The 23979-nt window shown below is 40.3% G+C and overlaps 1 protein-coding gene across 3 annotated transcripts in view; it reads left to right on the plus strand.

Annotated features, from left to right (window-relative positions):
- st3gal5 (ST3 beta-galactoside alpha-2,3-sialyltransferase 5) overlaps nt 1-23979 on the plus strand; it is a 44846-nt gene that overhangs the window by 8154 nt on the left and 12713 nt on the right. Inside the window, exons 1-5 of one of the 3 annotated variants that reach the window (XM_039813686.1) lie at nt 10499-10812; nt 15588-15708; nt 17426-17635; nt 22956-23089; nt 23235-23421. In XM_039813686.1, the coding sequence (XP_039669620.1) occupies nt 10679-10812; nt 15588-15708; nt 17426-17635; nt 22956-23089; nt 23235-23421 (786 nt within the window). In that variant the 5' untranslated portion in view covers nt 10499-10678. Of the gene's footprint in view, nt 1-10498; nt 10813-15587; nt 15709-17425; nt 17636-22955; nt 23090-23234; nt 23422-23979 lie in introns of those variants that run through there. The other 2 variants (XM_039813687.1, XM_039813688.1) reach the window with 2 other exon arrangements.

Genomic DNA, 23979 nt, shown 5'->3' on the forward strand with positions numbered 1-23979 from the left:
TTAAGAGCTTTTTTTTTCTACTGACTTACTGTGTACTTCTACTTCAGAGGAAAACTTTGTACTACTACGTTTACAGAGAAATGTTACTGGTTACGTTGCATATTCAGATTTTACTCTCACAATAAAAATATGATGCATTATCATTCATTAAACTACCCAGTAGGGTCTTGTGCAATTAACCGAATTTTGATCGCAATTTCGTCTCCTAAAATCTCACAAAAACAAAATAATCGAGAGAAACAATTATTCAGCACATTATGTTTTGCAAGTAAACTCTTATTTTGTCTTGTGTTCTGAATGAAAAAGTTCAAACGAGAAAAGTATTAAGGTAAATTTCACCGTTGTTTTTTTTTTAAGTTCAATAAATGCAACATCTTTCCAAAAGTCAATGAGAAGGCTAATTGTCACGTTAATTGCTTGTGATTTCAATGTTGACCAAAATAATTGCGATTATGAATTTTTTTTCATAATCAAGCAGCACCTACTATGTGTCGACTAGATTGTTAATAGTAGTGTTAATTTTGTCACCTATTTTTTATTTAGTCTTAGTCTTGTGCCAAATGTCCTTGTTAGTTTTAGTCATATTTAGTCATTCACATATCTTTTTTTGTTAGTCAAGTTTTCGTCGACTAAAAGTCTCGTCATTTTAGTCTAGTTTTAGTAAAAAGAAAACTCAATATATCTTAGTCAAGTTTAAGTCAAAACATTTTAGTCTTTTTTTAAATAAATTATTTCTGAGATTATTTCTGATAACCATTTCAGTGAAATATTTATAATGACACATTCAGAATTTTTTGTCAATATCATTGTACGTAAAATGCAACCAAATATCGAGCCTCTTCCGTATTTCACCAGTAAATTCAAAAACAACCAGTGGATGGGAAAAGGGTATTTTACAATAACTATGAATGCAGCACGAGGCTGGCGAGGTGAGTTTCAAGTGAATGGAACATCTGTGTTGTTTTTCAGACAACGACAGAGGAATCCTCTACAGTGAAATATGGACAAACCTTTACACCATTTAGCTGTCAGCATTTTAACTGTGTTTAATCCAGCTGCTAGGCTAACGGTACCTGCTGTCAACTGTAGCGTTTACTAGCGTGACATGCGCCGCTGTTTTGGTTGCCTCTAACGTCCGTTTAGGAGCATCAGAGAGAAGCGCAGGCATTTAAGTGGTACCAAAATGAGGCACCGAAATCCATGTGGCTATTCGGTCTGGTACATAACGGTCGTTAAGGCACAGGTCGATGCCGTATTAGCACCGGGTCTCGGTACCCAACCCTAGTAACAGCTGAATATTCTAACTGATAGTGGTAAATGGACTTATGTATCATCTTGTTGTAGGCCCCTGAATTTAATCGAATCAAAATTGTAACATGGCAGACTTTGTGATATCAGAAAATATTGTATTGTTGTCCAAAGAATCAATATAATTTGTGATAAAATGTGATTTAACTCGTGAGAGTTTGTTCCTGAGACAGAAACAGGTCACGGACGTTACCTTTCTCCGGATTTGTCTGTCTGATATAGGCTATCTATGCAACGTGATATTATGATGAAAAATAATTTATGACAGCCTGTTAAAATACTCAACAGATGAACTGTTGCCATTGTTAATATTCAACAGACTGTAGATTATATCTAATCAGAATTTATTTTGCAGGGGTGTAGCGCTGTTTGTTAAAGTACCGGAGCGCACCTGTTCACGTGTGCACGCGGAGGGCTAAATAGTGGCTCGTCTCCAAGGTTCGTTCTGTGAGGTTTCTGTGAGCTTCTCCTGCAAATAAATTGTTTTTCATGAGAAAAAAAAAACACGTCTGTTTGGTTCTGATGGGGGTTTGAGCTGTGAGCAGTGTAAAACCTTAAAAAGGCATGAAACAAATGCTGAACCATTGTAATCAATTTCAGCATTTACATCTTGGTAAGTACACTAAATGTTAAATATAGGCTAATCACAGTGCAAATTATTTCATTATAATATTGTGTCTAAGGAAGGAAGGACAACAACTCTCCCATGCATTTATATTTGTCTTTCAGTCCAACAGTCAACACACTATCCTACCATCTGTGCGCGCACATCCACACCAACCTATCCACGATAATACAATTTACAAACGTTAGTGTTTTGTGTAAATGAGTAACATAAATAATATTCCTGATGTTATTATAGCGTGCATAGCGCGCACACGGTTCTCCTGTGTCGGGACACAACTTTCATAGTCAGAGTATATTATTATTTTTTTAATTATTATTTGCTTTATTTCAGACACGTAAAAAATGGTCCATATTACAAAGAAGAAAAAACATACATAAAAAACAATTTTGCATACTACTCTTTTTGTAGCGTCTCCACAGGTGTGCAGTATACATGGTAGTGCAGTACGCCTTGAAGAGTCTGATTTTAACAGGTATTGAGCACATTCCAAACCTGCAGATGTTAGCCTGTCCATAAAGCATGCCACACTGTCTGTAAATGTCTCTGTCATCAGACAAGTCTGCAGTTACATAGTGTCCCAAATATTTACATTCATTAGTAACCTTAAGTCTATTACCTGACAAAAAGAAATCAGGGAATGTCAATTTGGAGTCATCTCTGCTTCGAGCTATCGTAATAATACTTTTCTTTGAGTTGTATCTTATATCAAAGTCTGTTCTATACTGTGAGCACACATGTAACAGCTCTTGTAACCCGGCACTGTATGGACAAAAAATAACAAGGTCATTCGCATACATTAGGTGGTTAATGGTACTGTTGCCAAACCTACAGCCCGTTCCACAATCATTTAAAAATCTTGAAAGTTCGTCCATATAAACATTAACAAAGACAAAATGCTGCACTGTCTTACTCCATTTGACACACAAAAAGATGCAGATTAACAATTTCCCCATTTTACAGACATTAACTGATGGCCATACCAAAAAAACATAATTCTCACAAGACATTTTGGAGCACCTTTCTTATACAACTTAGAGAATAATTTTTCATGGTTTACATAGTCAAAGGCCTTTGAGGCGTCAATAAAACACATACAAATTGTTGTATTATGTCTATTGTAGAGATCCAAGATTTCTTTCAAAGCAAAAATGCACATATCTGTTCCACTGTTGGGTTTAAAGCCAAACTGGTTAACAGAAGTCAGAAAAAACTCTTCCATCTTATTCAGAATGGACCTTTCCAGTACCTTAGACAAAGTGCTGGCCAGAGCTATAGGTCTGTAATTGTCTTTACTGTTAATTTTTCCAGTTTTATCTTTTACAATTGGAACCAAAATGACAGACAATAATCGGTCAGGTAGGACTCCATGAATTAGAAAGCCTGTAAAACAAATGGCAAGCAAGGGATACAATTTACTGCAAGCATATTTTAAATGCTCATCAGATATCCCATCTGCACCACATGCCTTGTTGTAATCCAGCTTTATCACTATCTCAAAGACTTCTTGTGGAGAGACAGACACATCTTCACTCCTCTCAATTTTGTCAACAATAAAAGGATTACTCTTAACAGCACTAAAAATCTCAAAGTAATGTTTTTGCCACATCCGTGCAATCTGTTCTGCTCCATTTACACCATCAATTTGTGACAGTTAATATCATTACAGGTTACAGCACTTTTAGGCAGCTCAATATTACTCAGCCTAGTTTCAGTCTGGGCAGTATATGTACAAATGTCCTCTGTCGTTGAAGTGGACCACTTAATTTTTTCAACTTGTGTTTCATTGCTCACACACTTAAGAGATGGAACTTTGCCCACATTCACCACCAAGGAGAAAGGCACATGATCCGACATGGCAAATTCATAGTTAATCCGAATGGATACAATAGAATCATGAGCATCACTGGTACATATACAATGATCTAACCAGGATGTAGTATGCCACGCCTCACTAATGTAAGTGTAGCTGTCGTTTGGTAAAAGTACTTCACTGGCCAGAAAAAGGATATTTTCTGAGCAAAAATGCTTTAAATGAGTAGCAAACAAGGACCTATTATCAGAGAGATCCGCATTGAAATCCCCCACAATAAAGGTGCTGCTAAAAGCATTATCTTGTATATAAGCCATAATATAGGCCAACCTATTAAGGTACTCAAATTCATTATCAGAGCATTCATATGGTGTATATATGTTCAATATTGTAAACTTTTTATCCTCACAACAGAATTCCACCCCTATAGCCCAGTCAACGTTTAGCCTGACCACTTTAATCAGATGGTCATATTTTATTCGCCACAACACCGCAACACCTCCAGGAATTCTGCCACGGATTATCCTGGTACTACAGTCTGTGGTAGTTTGGCTTTCATTTCTGATAGCCTGTTATACATATATGACAGGAAGAATTATGTGGGCTTACATACATTAGTGTGATTATAACTATAAGTGCATGTGAGTAAATGTTGGCGTGCAAACGAGTTTCAGTCATTGTCTTAAAGGGGTGATAGAATGATTATATGGGGTATTTCACACTGTTCCTTAAGGTCTCTTAATGGGGTATGTAACATTGGTTGGGCTGAAAATGGCCTGGTTGATATTGTATTAGTCCTTATGCATCCCTGTGTTTTGGCCCTTTTTGTAACAAGAGCTTTTCTTCCAAATATGGTATGCTCATGAATATTTAGATGAGCTGTGCGCTGATTGGTTGAGCGACAGAATCACATATTCCAGACACTGCAATGTTTCGTTACCAAATTCACTTCTGAGACTTTTTTATGCGAGAAATCAACTATATAAAGCTCAAATATGGGCCGTTTTACGAAAATTGATGGCTAATTGCAAATTTGGTAAGACGTGTCGGACATTATGAGCTCCACACAGTCTGACAAGAAAGCGGCAGCCTGCTGGGCTCCATACCCAGGGCAAAGTCACCCTTTGTGGATTACTGCACTACCGGGGCTCTGCGGCCGACTGCCGGCCTAACTAGAATATATTTACAGTTTGAATTTCGTCACGCCACTTATATAACCTCTACCCCAAGGTCTTATAAAGCTAACCATTGTGTGCGGTTTTTAATTAAGGCATTTTTGTGAACGTCAGGGGTCTTGTTAGGAGGAGCAGCTAGCTGTGTCCCCCATTCAATACAATGGGAAACGATTGCGGCTAGCTAGCTACACTTTTCGGCATAACTATAGTATATTTATTACAGTTTGAATTTCGTCACGCCACTTATATAACATCTACCCCAATGTGTCCGATTTCAAATTAAGGCATTTTTGTGAACGTCAGTGGTCTTGTTAGGAGGAGCAGCTAGCTAGCTATATGTCCCATTCAATACAATGGGAAATGATCGCGGCTAGCTAGCTACGCTTTCGGCATAACTATAGTATATTTACAGTTTGAATTTCGTCACGGAATGTATATTACAGGTTCCCCAAGGTCTTACAAAGCTTAGCTAACACTTGTCCGATTTCGGATTTCAATTTAATGCATTTTTGTGAATTTCAGAGGTCTCGTTAGGAGGAGGCTAGCTAGCTCTCATTGATGGACTCCAGCTCACCGCGGGCTCTATCAATGAGACTCGCAGACAAGAGGCGTTTATTTCCCTAATCGTTTGTTTAAATAACTCAACACACATATCCATTATAAGATTAACTGGAACCTGCGGTAAGAGATTGCGGGCGTAACAAGCTCGCTGGCCGTGCTCTCAGTCACACACCGGCCATTTAGCAGGAAGAGGGGAGGGAGAACAGTGAGCTGCAGGCCCTGGAGCTCTGTCAGGGCAGCGGCGTTTGGTAGTCCAGTCACCCAGAAAGGGTGAGTTTGCACGGGTATTGAGCACCGCGGGCTAATGGCCGTGACGGAACTCAATCGAGCTCACAGCAGGCCGGGGTCTGTGAAGGAGGACAGGCAGGGCGGCGATGTAGCAACCCAGGCAGCACCGGCCGCTAAACTCCGACACACAGTCGGACAAAATTTGCAATTAGCCATCAATTTTCGTAAAACAGCCCATATTTGAGCTTTACATAGTTGATTTCTCGCATAAAAAAGTTTCAGAAGTGAATTTTGTAATGGAATAGCAGATATCTGCGTGACCTAGATTCAGACAACTACCTGATATCAGGTCAGTTGTGTAGCCTATGTAAATGTTGGGGTGACCGTTCTCTTAATACATCCATGGGCGTTACAAAGGTACAGGTCCTGGGATGCTGATGTCAACTTCTAGCTTTGTTGAGATTCGCCCGTTTTCAGCGGCAGTTTCAAAATATGAGATTTTCATAGTAAAGGGGTGTCAATGGGATTTTGAGCTTTTATGTATGTCCTATTTACCCACTGAACTGTCGTTATTGAACTATGACAAGGTAAAATCGGTTTTGCATTCTATCACCCCTTTAATGCGACGTACGGCCATTGTGCAAATGCGTCACTTTGGCTGTGGAAACAACGATTAATAGGCTATTGTGGGTTGTGGGCTATTGTTCCAGTGTTGACAGTATGACAACTTTAACCATTCCTTTTGTTTTTATTGTCTCTCTTGCATGACATATAGTTACGCTTTCATGATTATTGGATCCTCAAGCACTGAATTTTTTTGCAAACTATTAGTATTTCCACACTTGGGATAAAAAAAGCACTACACCCCTGATATTATGGTTTCTGACTACTAAACGTCTCCATCAGCCACACATGCATTCTGTTAATAGAATAATCCTTCAAATTAGACAAAATTAATGTCAATCTAAATAACTTTTCATTGTTGTTGAATTGAACACTCTTGTTGTTGAGTCAATTCCGAACCATTCGGCTGTTGGATCAGTTGAAAGCAAGGCGTTTCTAGGCCTGTCGCGATAGTCAATAAATCGAGTTATCGCACGATAAAAAAAAATGAGCTCAATAATTTTTCCGGCCGCGATAATTTCCATTTGCATGCTTGTTTGTTTTCCTCGTCTCTCTCTACCAAAGAGACTGGAGGACCACTCTCGGTTCCTTAGCGTAACGAGGAGTGAACCCTCTTGTCAGTCGCATGGTCTTTGTGGGGGCGGGACTGCGGACAGAGAGACAGAGACAGACAAACGCTAGTTGAGAGTTGGAGCAGGGTTTCCGCAGCACTTTGCAGTTAAGCGCCGTCAAAAGAAAGTAGGCCTATATGAGCCGATATCCACCGTGTTATTTGGCGTCTCGTTTCTCCCCTTTCAATCCAAACCACACAGCTGACAACCTGCAGGTGGAGACTGTGGAGACGGCTCGGACATACACCGCCGCTGGTCAGTCATAGCGGTTTCAGGAAAGTGGCTGCATGTTTCCGACAATGCACAGAACATTAACGGTACAAGCCTACAGCTGTCCGCGGACGCAGTGTGGAAAGTATGTCAGAGTTGCACCTGTGTGTTTTGTGTGTGTGTGTGTGTGTGTGTGTGTGTGTGTGTGTGTGTGTGTGTGTGTGTGTGTGTGTGTGTGTGTGTGTCCGCCCGCACGCAAGCTCCGACCTGAAGAGGAGCAGAAGCCGCACCTTTGCCAAAATGAAGACTGAAAAACAGAACTATTTTGGTACATTTACTCGCCATGTGGCAGATAGCCATACAGATAGATTTAATTTATTAATTATATATTATTTAAATTTAATATTTAGAGTTAAATAATTGTAAAATGTAGTACAGAGTCTGTAGTCTGAGAACTTGATGTCCTGAAGTTGTTGACTCAGACATGGAGAAACACATAATTGTAGCTGATTGTTGAGAACCTCTTTTTCTCTCTCACTGTCTCTCCCCTTCACAGAGAAACAGATGATCAACGATCTACTAGCCTAAAGTGTAACAGAGCTGTGTTTGTAACATTGTAATCAAATATATAAATGAATGATATATATGTGTAGGCATATATATATATGAAATGTAGTTCTCAAAGTTATTGTATTATTATATGTATTATTATTTGAATGTATGCCTTAGTTCGAGGTTCAAACAGCCGCTTAGGGAAGTCTCCCATTCAGGTGGAGGATGGCACTGAGGTTCATCAGAGCAGCTGGGTACTAGGAGACGGCAAGGACAGTGAGAAAAGGGGGCAGAGTGGTGCATAATTAAAATGAGTTGTCAGGACTTACAGGGAAAGCTGTACTTGCGGCAACTATTTTATTCTATGTCATAATTTCCTGAAATGTAATGACACCTGACAATGTAACGCCGTCGCCGATGTTGTTCAGCTCTACATCTCCACCAAATCCATCACCACGGCAACTCACTCCACTTTGACCATTGGCATCAGTGAAATTAAATCATGGGTGCAAACCACCTTCTCAAACTTAACTGTGACAAATCAGACACGATCATCATCGGTCCCAAATTCCTCTTCAAAAACCCCTCACAACTTTTGCTTCACCATCTATAACTCCACTCTGTCTCCCTCCTCACACATCCACAACATCAGGAGTTACTTTTGACAGCAACCTCTTCTTCGAAAGGCATGTCATCAAAATCACCAGAACTGCCTTCTTCCACCTTAAAATCTGTATCAGTATCAGTATTATCTTATGATTACAATGTTTGTATATTTGCACACTTTACATTTTCGAGAAAGAAGTATTGCCAACTTTATTTATTTATCATGTTTGTATTACATTATCTTCCAAAATTATTATATATGGTGGTGACAAAACCCCGTATTAAATATGTACAATTAGGCGATTTTGGCGTTGCAGAGATGCCTGCTCGCTGTCCGATTGTCTGATATGAATGACCACATTGCAAGTTCTGTCTTACACTGCGACCAACATCATAACATTACTTAAAAAAAAAAAAAAAAAAATGTAATAACATCTTGTGAATAGGCCTAAGTGATTTAATCAGAGGAAGGTTCTAAAAATATTAAAAACAACAAAGCGATACTTTACTGATTCTCTGCAGTGAACTGACGGAAAAAGACGAAAGATATATAGGCTACTTTTAAAATATGATGTGAAATATTACATGAAAGTAGGCTACCCTCAACTAGAGAATGACTCCCATATGCATTGATAAGCCTAGACCGCGTATCTGGTCATAACAATGAACAGTCACCATTAACACAACAACGTTACATGATTTAAAAAACAACATATGATACGGGGACAGAGGGTTGGTGACACGCGGGTGCTGGGCTCTAGCTAAATCAGAATTTTTTTTTTTTTATTTAGGTGTGTCGGTGGACGCAGATTCGATCCGTTCATCTATAATAATCAGGGTTTTTAATAAGGGGAAAAAGTAATAGATAGGCCTACATTTGGAAGCTGTCAAACTGGTAACGTGGCTACGTAGGCTACGTTACCGCCGGGTCTCTGCCGCCTTCAGCGCCTGTAACAATTCATGATACACAGTTTAGGCTACTGTATGATAGCCTACCAGTTATACAGTATGTGATATCTGAGAGTTTGTTCCTGAGACAGAAACAGGTCTCGGACGTTAATTGTTTTTCTCCTGATAGCCTATCTATGCAACGTGATTATGAAGAAAGATATTTATGACAGAGTAGCCTGTTAAAATACTCTACAGGCGAACCGTTGCCGATGTTAATATACAACAGATTGTAGATTATCTGTAATCAGAATTTATTTTGCAGCGGTGTTAGTGCTGTTTGTTCAGGTGCCGGAGCGCACCTGTTCGCGCGTGCGCGCGCACGGCTAAATAGTGGCTCGTCTCCAAGGTTCGTTCTCTGAAGTTTCTGTGAGCTTCTCCCGCAAATAAATCGTTTTTCATGAGAAAAAAAAGAAGAAAAACACGTCTGTTTGGTTCTGATGGGGATTTGAGCTGTAAGTGTACAACCTTAAAAAGGCATGAAACAAATGCTGAACCATTGTAATCAATTTCAGCATTTACATCTTGGTAAGTTTAAATAAATGGTAAATATAATAATCACGGTGCAAATTATTACATTATCATATTTTGTCCAAGGAAGGAAGGACAACAACTCTCCCATGCATTTATATTTGTCTTTCAGTCCAACAGTCAACACACTATCCTACCATCTGAGCGCGCACATCCACACCAACCTATCCACGATAATACAATTTACAAACGTTAGTGGTTTTTGCAAAATGAGTCACATAAATAATATTGCTGTTATTATAGCGTGCATACATAGCGGGACACAACTTTTATAGTCAGAGCCTAGTTTGGCTTTCAAGGATGAATTATTTGGGCTTACATAGGCCTACATTTGTGTGATTATAACACTGTAACTGCATGTGAGTACATTAGTCTTAATGCGCCGTGCGGCCATTGTGCAAATGAGTAACTTTGGCTGCGGAAACAACGATGAATAGGCTATTGTTTGTGGATTGTGGGCTATTGTTCCAGTGTTGACAGTATGACAACTTTGACCATTCCTTTTGTTTTATTGTCTCTCTTGTATGACACAGGCTACGCTTTCGTGGTTTTTGGACCCTGAAGCACTGAATTTTAACCGGATTATGCATATTTCCTCACTTGGGATTTAAAAAAAAAGAAAAAAAAGAAAAGAAAGAAAAACAAAGTGGCAGCACTACACCCCTGGTATTATGGTTTCTAACTTCTACTAGCTGCTACTCCTTTAAATTAGACAAATATCAATCTAACTTTTCATTGTTGTTGAATTGAACACTCTTGTTGTTGAGTCAATTCCGAACAATCGGCTGTTAGATCAGTTGAGAGGAAGGCGTTTCCCATCATGCTCCGGGTCTTGCAGTCGGTGGAGAGCAAATGCTCCTGATGTCCTGAAGTTGTTGAATCAGACATGGAGAAACAACTCATTGTAGCTGTCTGTGAGCAGCCGGAGCTCTATAGGAACTCGTTTTTTGCAAAGAAACCGTACGAAAAAAGAGCTTTCCTAGGGAAAAGTATCCGGGGAAATTGGACTAACGTTATCTGGTAAGTTGCGAAAGTCTGTCTGTTGTTGTGTTGATGGAGCAGGTACAACGTTAGCATAGATCGATCCGAACTTCATTCACAAAACAAGCATTTTAAAAGTTGTTTGCTTGTCGTCTAGCGGACAGACCTGACAAAGTATGAATTCAGACTATCAACAAATCGGCATCATGATGTTTTAATTTCGGTATACTTTTTTTTTATTCGTTTAATGCAAAAAAATATATCCAGACGTAAGTTAACATATAAAGCGATGTTTGGTATCGGGTATTCGCGGTGATCCCGGCGTGAGGTCACCCCAGCTGTCGTCTCCCATCGCGAGCTCCGTGGTTGTGCCTTTTATATGTCAATGGGTTGTGCGCCTCTGAATTTGTATAACCACGCGCCCACTGCACGCTGCGCTTTCAGGCGGAGCAGATTCGCATGTAAATCTGTGTGTACAGAGCGTCAAACATCCTTAAACATGTGGTCAAAGAGAGACACCACACTGGGAAAAGAGGACACATTTTGCTGGAGAGTGTGGAAAAATAAGTGTCAAAGCTAAAAAAACTGTTCATGGAAAGAGTTTGCTTTACAGTGTTGCAGGCAGACAGTCATTTCAATTTGGAGCATGGGCGATTTTAGACCCTTATTTTTATTGATAGATTTTTTTATTAATAAATTTTTGAGCTTCATGTTAGAGTTTGCGAACTTGTCTGTTAGTGGCAGAGGACAAACCGGTTTAATATCCCGTGTGTCGCCGATACCATGCAAGGGTTAACAGAAACGTAGTGTTGGCCAATCGGAGCCGGTTGTGCCAGACTCCCGCCTTTGGTTGAGTCTCTATCTAATCTGTCAGAGGGAGAGCAGGAGTGCGGTTGTGATGTTTAACGTTGGTAGTCCCCCGGAGAAGAATTTGGTAATTTCATGGCGCAGATTAGATCCCAAATTGAAACGTATGCAACTAAAATTTCTGAATGTATGAACATTGTGTCAAGTGGGTCGTTATTATTGTGACTTATAAAGTGTCATGTGTAGTTCCATAGTGTTAATAGTGTCAAAAACCGTTAGCTGACGTTGTTGTTCAGTAGGTAACACTGGGTTAACACTTTTGCAAGGCACTGTATCCGTGTCATATACTCATTAGGGACTCAGCCCCCCTAAAGGTCAGATCCTAGAATCGCCCCTGATTTAGGGATAAATGACAGTCACCAGGAGCGTTTCTAGGACTTTAGGAGATTCGGGGGCTCAGCCCGACCAATTTAAATAAAGGGAATGCAATGAAAAACGGCGATTGGCTTGCCCAGCTTGTTAATAGCCAGCGTATGTTCATTTTAGCTGCCCAGTTTGTAGATGTTAGTTAGACGGCACCAACGTTTGGCCTAATCATAACTGGCCTGGCAACCCAAAGGCCGAGGTTTTCTTTCCAGATTTGTTTGGTGATGGGTCAATCCTAAACGGGATGGATAAGCACATAAGAAACTGGGTCCAGACTAGTTTAATGATAGCCAGACAGATTATTTTAAGAGGATGGAGGAAAGAAGGGGTGCCGTCAATCCAGGAGTGGGCTTGTGAGATGCCTAGGGTGGCGGCGTTTGAAAAAAATGTCATATAAACAGTTTGCCAGATTGGATGTCTACACTAGAAAATTGGGAAAGTTCCTGGAGGGCTCCTAGGAAGCTTTGTGCTGGGGAGAGACGTGTATGGTGGGCTTGCGACACTTTTTAAAAATCAATTCTTTTCCCTAGAATCGATTTTTTTTAATTTAGATTTTTAACCAATTCACGTAAATATGTTCTGTTTATACGGTACCGCTGATGGCGACTACATCATATACGTGTGTTTTTGAGAGTGAAACAATTGTTAAGAGAGTTGAGAACTGAAACCAAGTTTGGTCTTTGTATTTATTAAATTTGCAAGCAGGAAATACAATTTCACAGAGCACATATAGTACAGTGTGGAAACGTCTTTTCGACACTGGGTTTATATAGACTTCAAACTGCAAGGCATACCCATTCTTAGTAAACATGACTCAGCACTCCTAGCAGACAGTTTAAATACAATGTTTCCTCTATGTTGATTTGACCGTGGCGGCCCCCCACGGTATCAGAAATAGGGCTGCATTGTTAGAGTGCATGTCGGAGAACGTTTGTATTTTAGGGGCATTATTTACATGCTGAAGTAGTTACACTGCATTAAGATAATGTAATTAATAGTGGGTTTATTGTTATTTGCTACAGCATGCTTAGCCTATATGTCAAGATCAAAGTTGGCCTATATAGTAACAAAAAAAAGTTTCAATCAGTTCAATCACAACTGAAAATATGCCTCATTGTGTGTGACTAGAGGTGAATAAATATGTGTTTGTGTTGCAGTGAAGTGTCAGTTCCGTTTCATGTAGGGGGGGGGGGTGTTCGGACCTTCCCCCACTGCTAAAAAAAATCCTAAAGGAAACACTGTAATAACAGAAATATCAGCCGATTTTGGCTGACTTCTTCTCCCCCTTTAGCCCACTATCTCCCCCAAGATGAAGTTCCTGTTTTATCTCTAACTGCCTTGGGAACAGAGGGCTAGATTTATCAAGCCGTTTGCGCCTGTTTCCAGGCGCTAATTGGTCGCAAAGACGGACGTAACCGATGCGGGCTATTTACAAACAAGGCGCACTTGGGTAAAATCGCAGATTGTCTGCCACATGAGCGAGAAGAGACAAGTTGCGCTTTCAATATGCGTTCATGGGAGGGTCGTGGGGAAAGTGGGAGTTCCACCCCAAAAGGTGGGAGGATAAGCGCAAAGTGCACCTAATTCTATATTCCGTGGTATTTACAAAGACTGTCAGTAAAGCACGCCTCTATTCTGCGGGGAAATTCTCCGCCTCTTTAAACCAGCCGCAATCGAGTTTCCTCGTAGACCTTTATGCCGCTGGTGAAATGGCAACAGCAATTTGAGCAAGACGAAGACATAGGCGAGGCTGAAAATATTTTTAACAGAAGAATCACACTTTGTCAGTGAACACAACATAATTTAGCGTTACAGATCAAGCAGACATGCAATATTATAGTTACTGGAAGAAATCAAAGATGAAATTGAATCTCCCACTCAGCGTTCACATCCCATTCCAGCAGTTGTTAAACTCCTCGCTACATTACAAATATTGGCATCAGGATCATTTCAAACAGTCCTAGCATCAGCAGTGGGAATATCGCAGTCTGCACTCAGCCATATCATAGCACAAGTACCGCTTTGCTACAGCGCAATTTACGGTATAGTGGGCGGAGAAAGACGCTGATTGCCTGATGGGTGTCAGGGTTGATAAATACTACGCAAACTGTGGAAGCATAGCGTGCGCTATTACCGAACTCGCATAAACGGACGCAGCGCAAACTGCGCTAGTGTTAGTAAATCTAGCCCAGAATGTGCTGAAAGACAGTCTTCAGTGAACCTTATCCATTTGTTTCTGGTTGCATTCATTTCAGCACGAGAGAATCAACTTCAAATAGAGACAAAAACAAAAGATCCCATTTAAATGTAATTTTCCCATTACGTACTTCTTTACAAATTAAAAAAAATGTCAGACTGACTTGACTGACATGTGATGTGCATTCGTCAATTATGTACAATTAGTTTTTAGAAATGTCTCATGATATGTTGTCTCTAGAAGTGTATTATTAAAAGTTTTGTTAAAGACGGAAAAGAAAATCGCAATACTCAATACTATCGAACCGCAATACTTCCAGAAGAGCAATACATGAAAATTGCAATACAAATCGAATCGGCACCCATGTATCGTGAAAGAATTAGAGATGCACCGATTACAACTTTCTAGGCCGATTCCGATTTTAGCCGATTCCGATATTTATTTTCTATCTTTTCTTTAATAGAACATTTTACATAGAACATTTTTTGAATAGATAATCGATCACTATAAAATAGAACTATATAAATTACTCCTGGTGTGGGAAATTCACACACATCTAAAGTGCAATGTTAGAACCATTTCCTTCTTTTCACGTCCAATATCCAACTTAATATAATAAATATAGCCTTGCAGTATAAAGATATTTCTCAAAACTCACGCAGGCCTGTTTGAACGTCAACAGTAACAGTTGCCTGAAAACATAAACGTTAATACAGCGTGTCTCTTTTTTTATTTTTTTTAATACAGCGTCTCTTGCAGCCGGACGTCAGAGGCAGAGGGACAGTCACCGCAGCGTTCGCTAATGTTAGCTTCTTGTCTCATCTGGGGTCTGATCAACAGTAAATTCATCAAAGTCAGTGTGCCCAATGCTATTTTCCAATAAACTGTAGCTGTCATATTTCACGGGACCCACAGTTTTCATGTTCCACTTATTCAGCCTCAGAGGGGCGAGAGAGAGCGGCTGCAGATCAGTAGAGCAGACGGCTCTGCAGAGCCGTGTATAATTATGACTTTATAACATTTCATAAATAGCTGATTGAGCGGCAGTGCGCTGATCTTGCGCGATGTTAATCATGCGGCGCCCGAATGCATTTGACCGGCATAATATCAGCATATGTCAGACTGACCTGCCGGTCGCCGGTCGTGGCCGAGCACGTGAAAATCAGCCAATTCCGGTCACCGGCTGGTCAGTCGGTGCATCTCTAGAAAGAATCGTATCTGACAAAAAGCATATCATCCCAGCCCTTGTTTTTAGCTGTCATTTAAACACAATGTTTCATAATCTAACAGAATTCTTTGTCCCCTTCTCTATCTTCCTCTCCCTCTCCCTCTCTCTTTGTGTCCGTGTGTGTGTGTGTGTGTGTGTGTGTGTGTATCCGTCCAGGTGTGGGTTGGTACTGTGTATGGTTCTAGTTTTGCTGGTGTTGGTGATAGTCTTTGTACCATGGTTTGAGACAGAGACCAGCAAACCTCTGGCTTGGCACGTCAACAATGCACATAAAAAGGTAAGATGTCAAGCAGGCGTCCACGTTTACTGTGTACGGAAAGTTAGCAGAATTCGAAAGTAAAGTTTGGTACAGATGGTCTAGAATGGAATAAAACCACCATTTTGACCAAGCGACCGCAAAGACTTGACCCCACAGTGTGACGAGAGCCCACTGGAAGACAGCCAGAGGACTTGAGACCAGGAACGGAGAGCTGGAACCGGTTCAGGGTCCGTCTGAACGTTGATCACACAGCCAGGCTGCAGAGACTCTTAGCCGGGTTTCATTTTACCGGTCAAATGGGAAAAGTTCCGGTCAAATATTTTCCGTGTTTATTGCGCTTAAAAACAATTGATAGGCGAATAATATCATCAGATTTATACTATTTTTATTGAAATGTGATGCTACAGGCAGAGAGGGCAAAATAAATAAATCAATTCACATAATTGTGCCGATCTGAATTAAAATTGTCCTATTTTGCATTTACTAGGCTGAGGAAATAAAACAATACAAACTAACAGTACAAACAAACTGGCTCATCAAATTATCAAGTGCCGACTTGAAATCTAAATAATTGTCTCTCTGCAACTCGCGACGCGCATGAGCCTCTACCTGACGCGCGCTGCGCTGTAGCTGTTGTTTAATCTGGTACTTCGGGGAGAAGCCTCTCTCTGCTGGCACGCCGGAGACGGGTTTTACGCAAGACTACTTTGGCCAGTTTGACCCACCCACTCCGGATATATTTCACCGTGATCCCAGTAAGAACCTCGCAGGCTGTTGAGATAGTCAAGCCTCCGTAACCGCGGCGAGCGGTCTTCATATATGGTATCTCGTTGTGCGTCTGTGGAGAAAAAAAAATATGATTGTTCATTGTTTTTTATAGAACAGAAGATCAGAAAAGCTGCGTTTGAACACAATTCAAATTGTGCAGAGGGAATTATTTCCACCGGAGACAATTAGAATTTTCGGTCCTCCATAATTCATTTTCTTCCTGTCAACTCTGATTTGGCCTGATTGTACTGTCACGCCAGAGAGTTTGAAAGGAGGACTCAAATGCAGGAGACCAGGCAGACTTGAAAAAACAAGGCATACTGGAGAAGTAAACACTAGGAACAAAAGCTGACAATCAGACCCTGAAACAAGAGAACACCAAGACTAAAGGACAACGAGGGACAGGCGACATGAGGCATGACGAGGAACAGGTTAAACACGTCAGGGTCGGCGTCGCAATGTTTGCGCGTATTACATCACACATGGCTTAATTCGGAATATCCAAACGTAATGTGCGGTTTACATGACCTGTATCAAATTCGGAATAATAAGGTAATATTAGTGTGCATGTAAACATACTCAATCATCCCTCAAAAAGTGTGTGGCGGTGTCTGTATCTGCAGAGACCCTGCCCTCTGCCTGTATTTTCTTAATGGGCTGTGTTATAAAAAAACACAAAGCAACCAGGTGCCAGAACGTAAGCACCCATCCAAAAGGAAGCTACGAAAGTGGGAGACGGCGCCGACAAAAATCAATATAAGAGACTAAAATGCAAATTGAGCAAAGCTCATTCTGAAATGATAGTGGATCTGGGGTTGGCTTTCACCCGCGGGTGACAAATGCTTCTCATTCTGCCTTTTAAAATGAGATTATTATGAAACAGTTTCTGAACTATGGCACACTGTAATTATCACGATGCTGACATGGTGCTCACATTGTGTTTTCACAACCTGTTTTTAACTCGCAGCAGGTGCACGAGCACGTGCACAGAGTTTTGAAGAGTCCGTGTCGTCCCGGCAGCGCCAGGAGGAGCTTGTTAGCTCGACTTCGTGATACCACTCACATGACCCAGCCCTTCCTGTGGAGGGACGATCCGCTCCCTGATGACCTCTTCCTGTATCCGCCGCCATTTGGCTTCAGAAGTCTTCGGGGCAATGTAGAGGACCTGCTGAAGCTGGTGAGCGCAACTTCTTTCTAGGGCTGGGTAGCGGCATAGATTTTCTGCATCAATTCCGATTGACAAGGTCCCAAATATTCACAAGGTCCCGAATAGGCATGGGTCAGTATAAGATTCTGATGGTATGATGAACTTCAGCAAAAATATAAATAAATATTTAAGGAATTGCAGTATTGCAATCACAACTTTAAAATGTATTATTTTGAAAAAATAAACACAACTTTTTTTTCTTTTTTTTTAACACAATGTATTTTAATTGAACAAACTGCACACTGGCAGGGAGATAGATTTCTAAACTGCACTTTCTGTCCTTGACAACTCATAAAAAACAGGTCGGACAATTTTAGTGGTTTTGATACCCTGACTTTTTTAAAACCGTGGTACGCCTCGAAACCGGTAACCGGCCCATGCCTAGTCCCCAATGGATTTTATTCCCGATTCAATTTTATTCCTGTGTCGATTCGATATCAATTAGGTTAGGAACATTTCAGTTACAATATGGGGGCGTGTATGTGTGCAGTGCTTAAAGCAATTTGTTACATCGCGAGACCTGATATCACGCGAAAGTTGCAAGGGTGGTTTTTCCGCTCACAGGCGCTAGGGGGAAGCGAGACGTCCACCATTCAACCCGAACAAAAGTCATATAACCATTCCAATGACTCCGAAGCTGTTCAGTGAAGGTAAATTAAGCTCCAAAAAACTACATAGTTCCCCTTTAAGGTGAGAGGGAACCCGTTTGAAAATGGCCATGCCAGTTTTTCCCTCACCAAAATGTAGCCTAACTTTGGAGTGTTATCTGTGTGTGTAATCTATTTTTTAAAACCCAGCCCTACTTCTTTCTCTCTCTCTCTCTCTCTCTCTCTCTCTGTCTCTCTCTCTCTCTCTCTCTCTCTTCGAATTATTTATACGTAATCTACTTAGCATTTGGTCATTTATAGTGTAGCCGTATTTATTTAATGTCACCACGTATGTTTTTAGCCACGTGAGAAAAGGCCCAAAAACTGAGTGTATCATACGAAGAGCCTAACCTCAGTTAGAGCGGCCTCTGCCACATGAGCAAGCACACCACGGATGTTCAAGTGTAACAGTTTGACTCGTAATAACAACTATGTGAGCAATCAGAATGGCGATGCAAGGTATTTGGTAATAATAATGATATTATTGATAATGCATGATGCACGACTCATAATTCAAGATCTCTGCATCTTACCACTACTATTTTACCACTCCAAATTCCTATAATAATGAAATTATACTGGTATTTAACTTGAAAAAATATAATACAACGAAATAGTAACTTGCCACAATACAGATATATTTAATTGATGACTACATTCACTAAGATCACTGATTACATTCCAACTAATATGGCATAATTGACTTTTGCCATTTGTTGACAAACTAGCGAATCTTAACCTTAAATCTTCAATTTAGTTTTGTACAGTCATATTTCAATTAAAGATAACTTCAAATGTTTACAGCTAAAGTCTCATAATAATAATATTGGATATCTAGTTGTGGTTTTCATAATTCACTTATATTTATATAATATATATGATATAAATAATTCAATTTTAGGAACTGCCAGGATTACATTTCACTGAAATTGTATGAGAGAGCGAGAGGGAAAGAGGTAGAGAGATTTTCTTTTGAGTCACACTCAGGTGTCTCTGATGGCTCGCCACACCTGGCCCCCAGGGTTTTTAAACAAGATTATCACATTATTGCGTCACCTGAAATAAAATCCATATGGGAAGGACTTGTTTTGAGTGCAGTACAACTGCAACGAGCACCTGAAGGCAAAGTATTCGCTCTGAACATAGTGCCTGACATGTGGCCAAACCGGTTTAAACATTTTGAACCCTGTGTATACTGTCCCTGCTAAAAAAAATCCATTGATGGAACGATAAGTGAATTTATCTGAGCTGTGTTAGGGTTACTGGCCCCTCCCAATAAGGGAAGGATTACAGTTTCCAAATGCAATGCTTAGTTCTCTCCGAAAGAATGGACATCAACATGGGTCTAGGGACTGCCTTTCTAAAGCTGGTGCTCCAGGGCTCAGATTAAGCAGACGCTTGTCCCGCATTGTCCGGTTTCTGTCCAAATGTATTGTGTCCGTGGACGAACAGCTGGTGGCGCTAATTCTCCAGTCGGCTGCCATTAAACCACTGCAGGAGAAGAGGGAGCAATGAGATGGTATAATTAGCGTACCAGTCAAACCTCAAATAGTTAAAAATGTGATGTAAATATTGCATTTATGTTTGTTTTATATATTTATTTGTGGAAGGTACAGTTTGTTTTCTATCAAAACAACTTTTTAATGTCAGCCAAGAGTAAACTTGTTTTTGCGATAATTGGGGCCCGAGCGCGAAGGTGCCAGGGACCTTTTGTTTTGTAGGGATTATTATTTTTCTGCTACGCAGTCGCATTTTTGAGGGGCTTGGAATGCTGGAAAACTCACAAACATTTGCACACCTGTGAAGTGGCTCGGGCAGGGCCAGGGGGCTCCATAGCGCCCCCTAACGCACGCAATGGTCTGCATAAGGTTCTTTGATCTTCACAAAATTTGGTTAAACATAGGTCTCATCTGGAAGAAGATATATCTTTTTTTTTTTCTTTTTTTTCGCCTGACAGGAATCTTGGATTATGTGTGTTAATTTTCATCGCTGCTTGCAGCTTTACTTTGAGCTGTTTTTGAAGCTTCAGGGTATCCACTGAGTTTTTTTTATGCGCAAATTGAAAATGTGCATAAAAAAGGTGGATTGTAAACTCACTTAAAGTGCTCATATTATTTTTTGGGGCTTTTCCCCTTTCCTTTATGGTGTTATATATCTTTTTTTGTGCACGTTATAGGTTTACAAAGTGAAAAAGCCCAAAGTCCACCCCAAAGGGACTTACCATCTCCAACAGAAAACACTGTTCACAAACTGCTCCAATCAGCTCTATTGTAGTCCAGCCTTTACTTCACTTTGTAACACACGTTATAATGCTCGCCTAGCTGCTAGCGTGGCACGCTCTCATACTCTGCTTCTGACTGGCTAGTAGTCCTTACCTAGCTACTGCGCATGTGTGACTCCCAACAAAGATGGTAAAGAAGTGAGATGTCTCACTCTGTAGCTAAAACAGAGATCTCAACACACAGGGTGAAAAGAGGAGTGCAGTACAACAAAATGATGGTGATTTTGAAAATTAAACCATGTAAAACTATTCTGATATAACCTGTAAATACAATTATGAACCTGAGAAATAATATCAATAAAAAAATGAAAATGAGCATAATATGAGCACTTTATTGAGAGATACTAGATAAAAATGAATCCACTCTAAAGTATTTAATGTATTTAATGGACCCCAACCAGATTATATGGATTCGGCCTGCAATTTTCAAATTCATGCAGGCGATGCAATTCCAACCTGGGTGACGTGGTTCATGTCCAAGTGGAGCATGTAACTAGTTTAAAGTGGCTATATGTAACTTTCAGTTTGTGTTGATTTCAGCGGCCCCTTTGGACAAAAGCGGTAGTGTTTTTACCACACCTGCTGTCGTAAAGGGAGGTCATATAGTTGCGATGAATGTTTTGCGCAGACAGATAATAATTAATTTACTACAAGAGAATACGTTACAGATGCATCGTTGCATTTCAAGTGTTGCATACGGTAACTTGGCCTACTTTGGATGTCTTGTCAGCTAAACCGGATATCACTGTCACTGTGTTAAGAGCCAAAGCATTAGGAGATTGTTGTAGCAACCAACGTAGTAATAACTTAGATTAATAAAGTCCATTTCATGAAACCCACGGACGCTTTACACAAGTACAGGGGGACAAGGGGAAAGAAAATAGTAGGCCAACACAAACACGGACTATAAGGAATAAAACGTCAGCGCTAAATGGAAGGGGGACGTAATTTAATGTGGGCTACTGATATACAACCACATCGTGCAGACTAAAGTTATTTTATGAATAAAATAGACATATTACATACCATACATGTTTTTAAATCACTTACAATCCCGTTATTGTCTCAATCTGTTGAAAGACCGACAGAGTGTGATTTGGATTTCGCCAGTCTTTCACTTTCCCTTTTAGCTTTTTGTTGTTCTTCGTTTAATTTCCTTCTTTTCTGTGATGGCTCTGCCCCAGTATCAGCCATAACTACAACAGATAACTTCTAAAATTACATTAAAATACAATTAGGCCTAGGGCTGGGCGATATGGAGAAAATCAAATATCACGATATTTTTGACCAAATACCTCGATATCGATACCGCAACGATATTGTAATGTTGACTATTGGTGCTTTCACAAAATATTTACAAAATGAGTAGTAATGTGGATATAATGACTAAGTGGGTAAAGGCAAATAATAGAACAGTTACAACAGTCTGGTAAGTTCAGAAAATGACATCACTTTACTGTAATGCAGCCTTTAAAACCAGGAAAAGACAACACTATTACGATATCCAAAATCGAAGACGATATCTAGTCTCATATCACGATATCAATATAATGTTGATATATTGCCCAGCTCTAATTTAGGCCTACATAATGAAATCTCCTTCTACCTTTTACCTGCATACTTACTAACACAGGCTTTTCCGGCGTTCAGCCCAAATCTGGGACCCGTCAGAATGTGTTACTGTAGCGCCATCTACCTGCCGTTAATCATTTTGTGACTTTACGGGAAAAATCTGACCCGGACAGAGGCATTAATAAAAACTATATAAAAATAAGTGTTCTTTTCACAGTTTGCTGTTACAGGTCATTTATTATCATCAGATGGAACAACGACACAGTTTCAGAAACATTTAAAAGTTACATATAGTTACTTTAAAGCTATAGTGCGCGGTTTCTGTCGCCCCCTTGAGGAATTCTAAGTAATGAAAACAATACTGTCGGCGCGTCCACATGATACAAGACTTACGTGACAGTGCACCCCCCCTCCTCCACGCAGTTACTAGTAGCTCGAGGAGGACACAGAGGATTAAAAAAACATTTAGGACTCTTCAGAAGAGGTAATTATCTTCACTTGAGTTTCTGCGCGCAAAAGTCACCGGACGCCACAATCTTCTGAACATAGCCATACTGAGAAATACAGAGAGAGTTGTGTTAGAGTTGTTGTTGTCTTAATTAGCTTTGTAGCAACTCAATTAGCTTTGTAGCAACTCATTTGGCAATGGCTTGAATGTAACGGACGTTCTTTAATATCAAAAAGTTACGCACTAGAGCTTTAAGCTAATTTTGCATCTTTATGTTCTTGTAAGTGCAGCACTTTTTGAAACATAAACCTAATGTTTCTACCTTTGAATATTCCTTCAAAGCTGCCAGAAGGAGACTCCACGGCACCGCCTGAAAAGACGGATAAGTGTCGCCGCTGTGTGGTTATGGGAAATGGAGGCATTCTCAGAGGCCTGGAGCTGGGCCCACTGATCAACCGCTTTGACACCATTATCAGGTTGGGAACACAAATGCCATGATATGACCTTATGATCACATTTTTAGTTTTGTGTCACACGTTGTGGTACACACCATCACAGACACTTCCCACTGTACTTAACCGACAAAGAGAGCCAATGACTCCCTGTGTGTCCCTCCTTCAGGTTAAACAGTGGCCCTCTGGGAGAGTTCAGTGTCGACGTCGGAAATAGAACCAGCATCAGGATGAGTTACCCAGAGGGAACACCGCACCGCTGGATCGACACAGACCCAGACACTGTGTTTGTAGCTGTGGTGTATAAACGTGTGGACATCAGCTGGATCTCTGCTATGATGAAGAAACTCACTGTGGTGAGTAGTGTGAACTTCCGGTTTAGATTTTAGATTTGTTTTTGCCGGTGCACAATCTTATCTCGCTCACACCCTGGCTGTTTGCAAAATAAATGCCAATATGCAAATCGTAAACCATGTCAAAAAAGTCATTCTTTAACTTATGGAACCACTTCATACCGCTGTTTTTTTACTTTTAAATGTACTTCAGTACTCCCAACTACTAGCATTACTATGCGGCATGTTACTGCTCACGTGGCAGCTCGAGTATCCAAATCCTGACCCATTTCCTGTTTCATCAAGACACCACTTGGATTGTAACCACAGTGAGAGAGAAAATATAGATCTCTCTCTCTCTCTCTCTCTCTCTCTCTCTCTCTCTCTCTCTCTCAATTCAATTTGCTTTATTGGCATGAACAAAAAACATGTTGTTGCCAAAGCAGTTTACAGAAAATGCATATAGTACATATCACATACATACAGTAGGTGTCACATATATTCTATACAGTGTAATAAACATACAACATACTACATTACAAAGCAATTACATAACACAATGTAATACTTAACAGTTTTGTA

This window comes from Perca fluviatilis, chromosome 10 (genome assembly GCF_010015445.1).
Source record: "Perca fluviatilis chromosome 10, GENO_Pfluv_1.0, whole genome shotgun sequence".
In the NCBI taxonomy this organism is placed as follows: domain Eukaryota; kingdom Metazoa; phylum Chordata; class Actinopteri; order Perciformes; family Percidae; genus Perca; species Perca fluviatilis.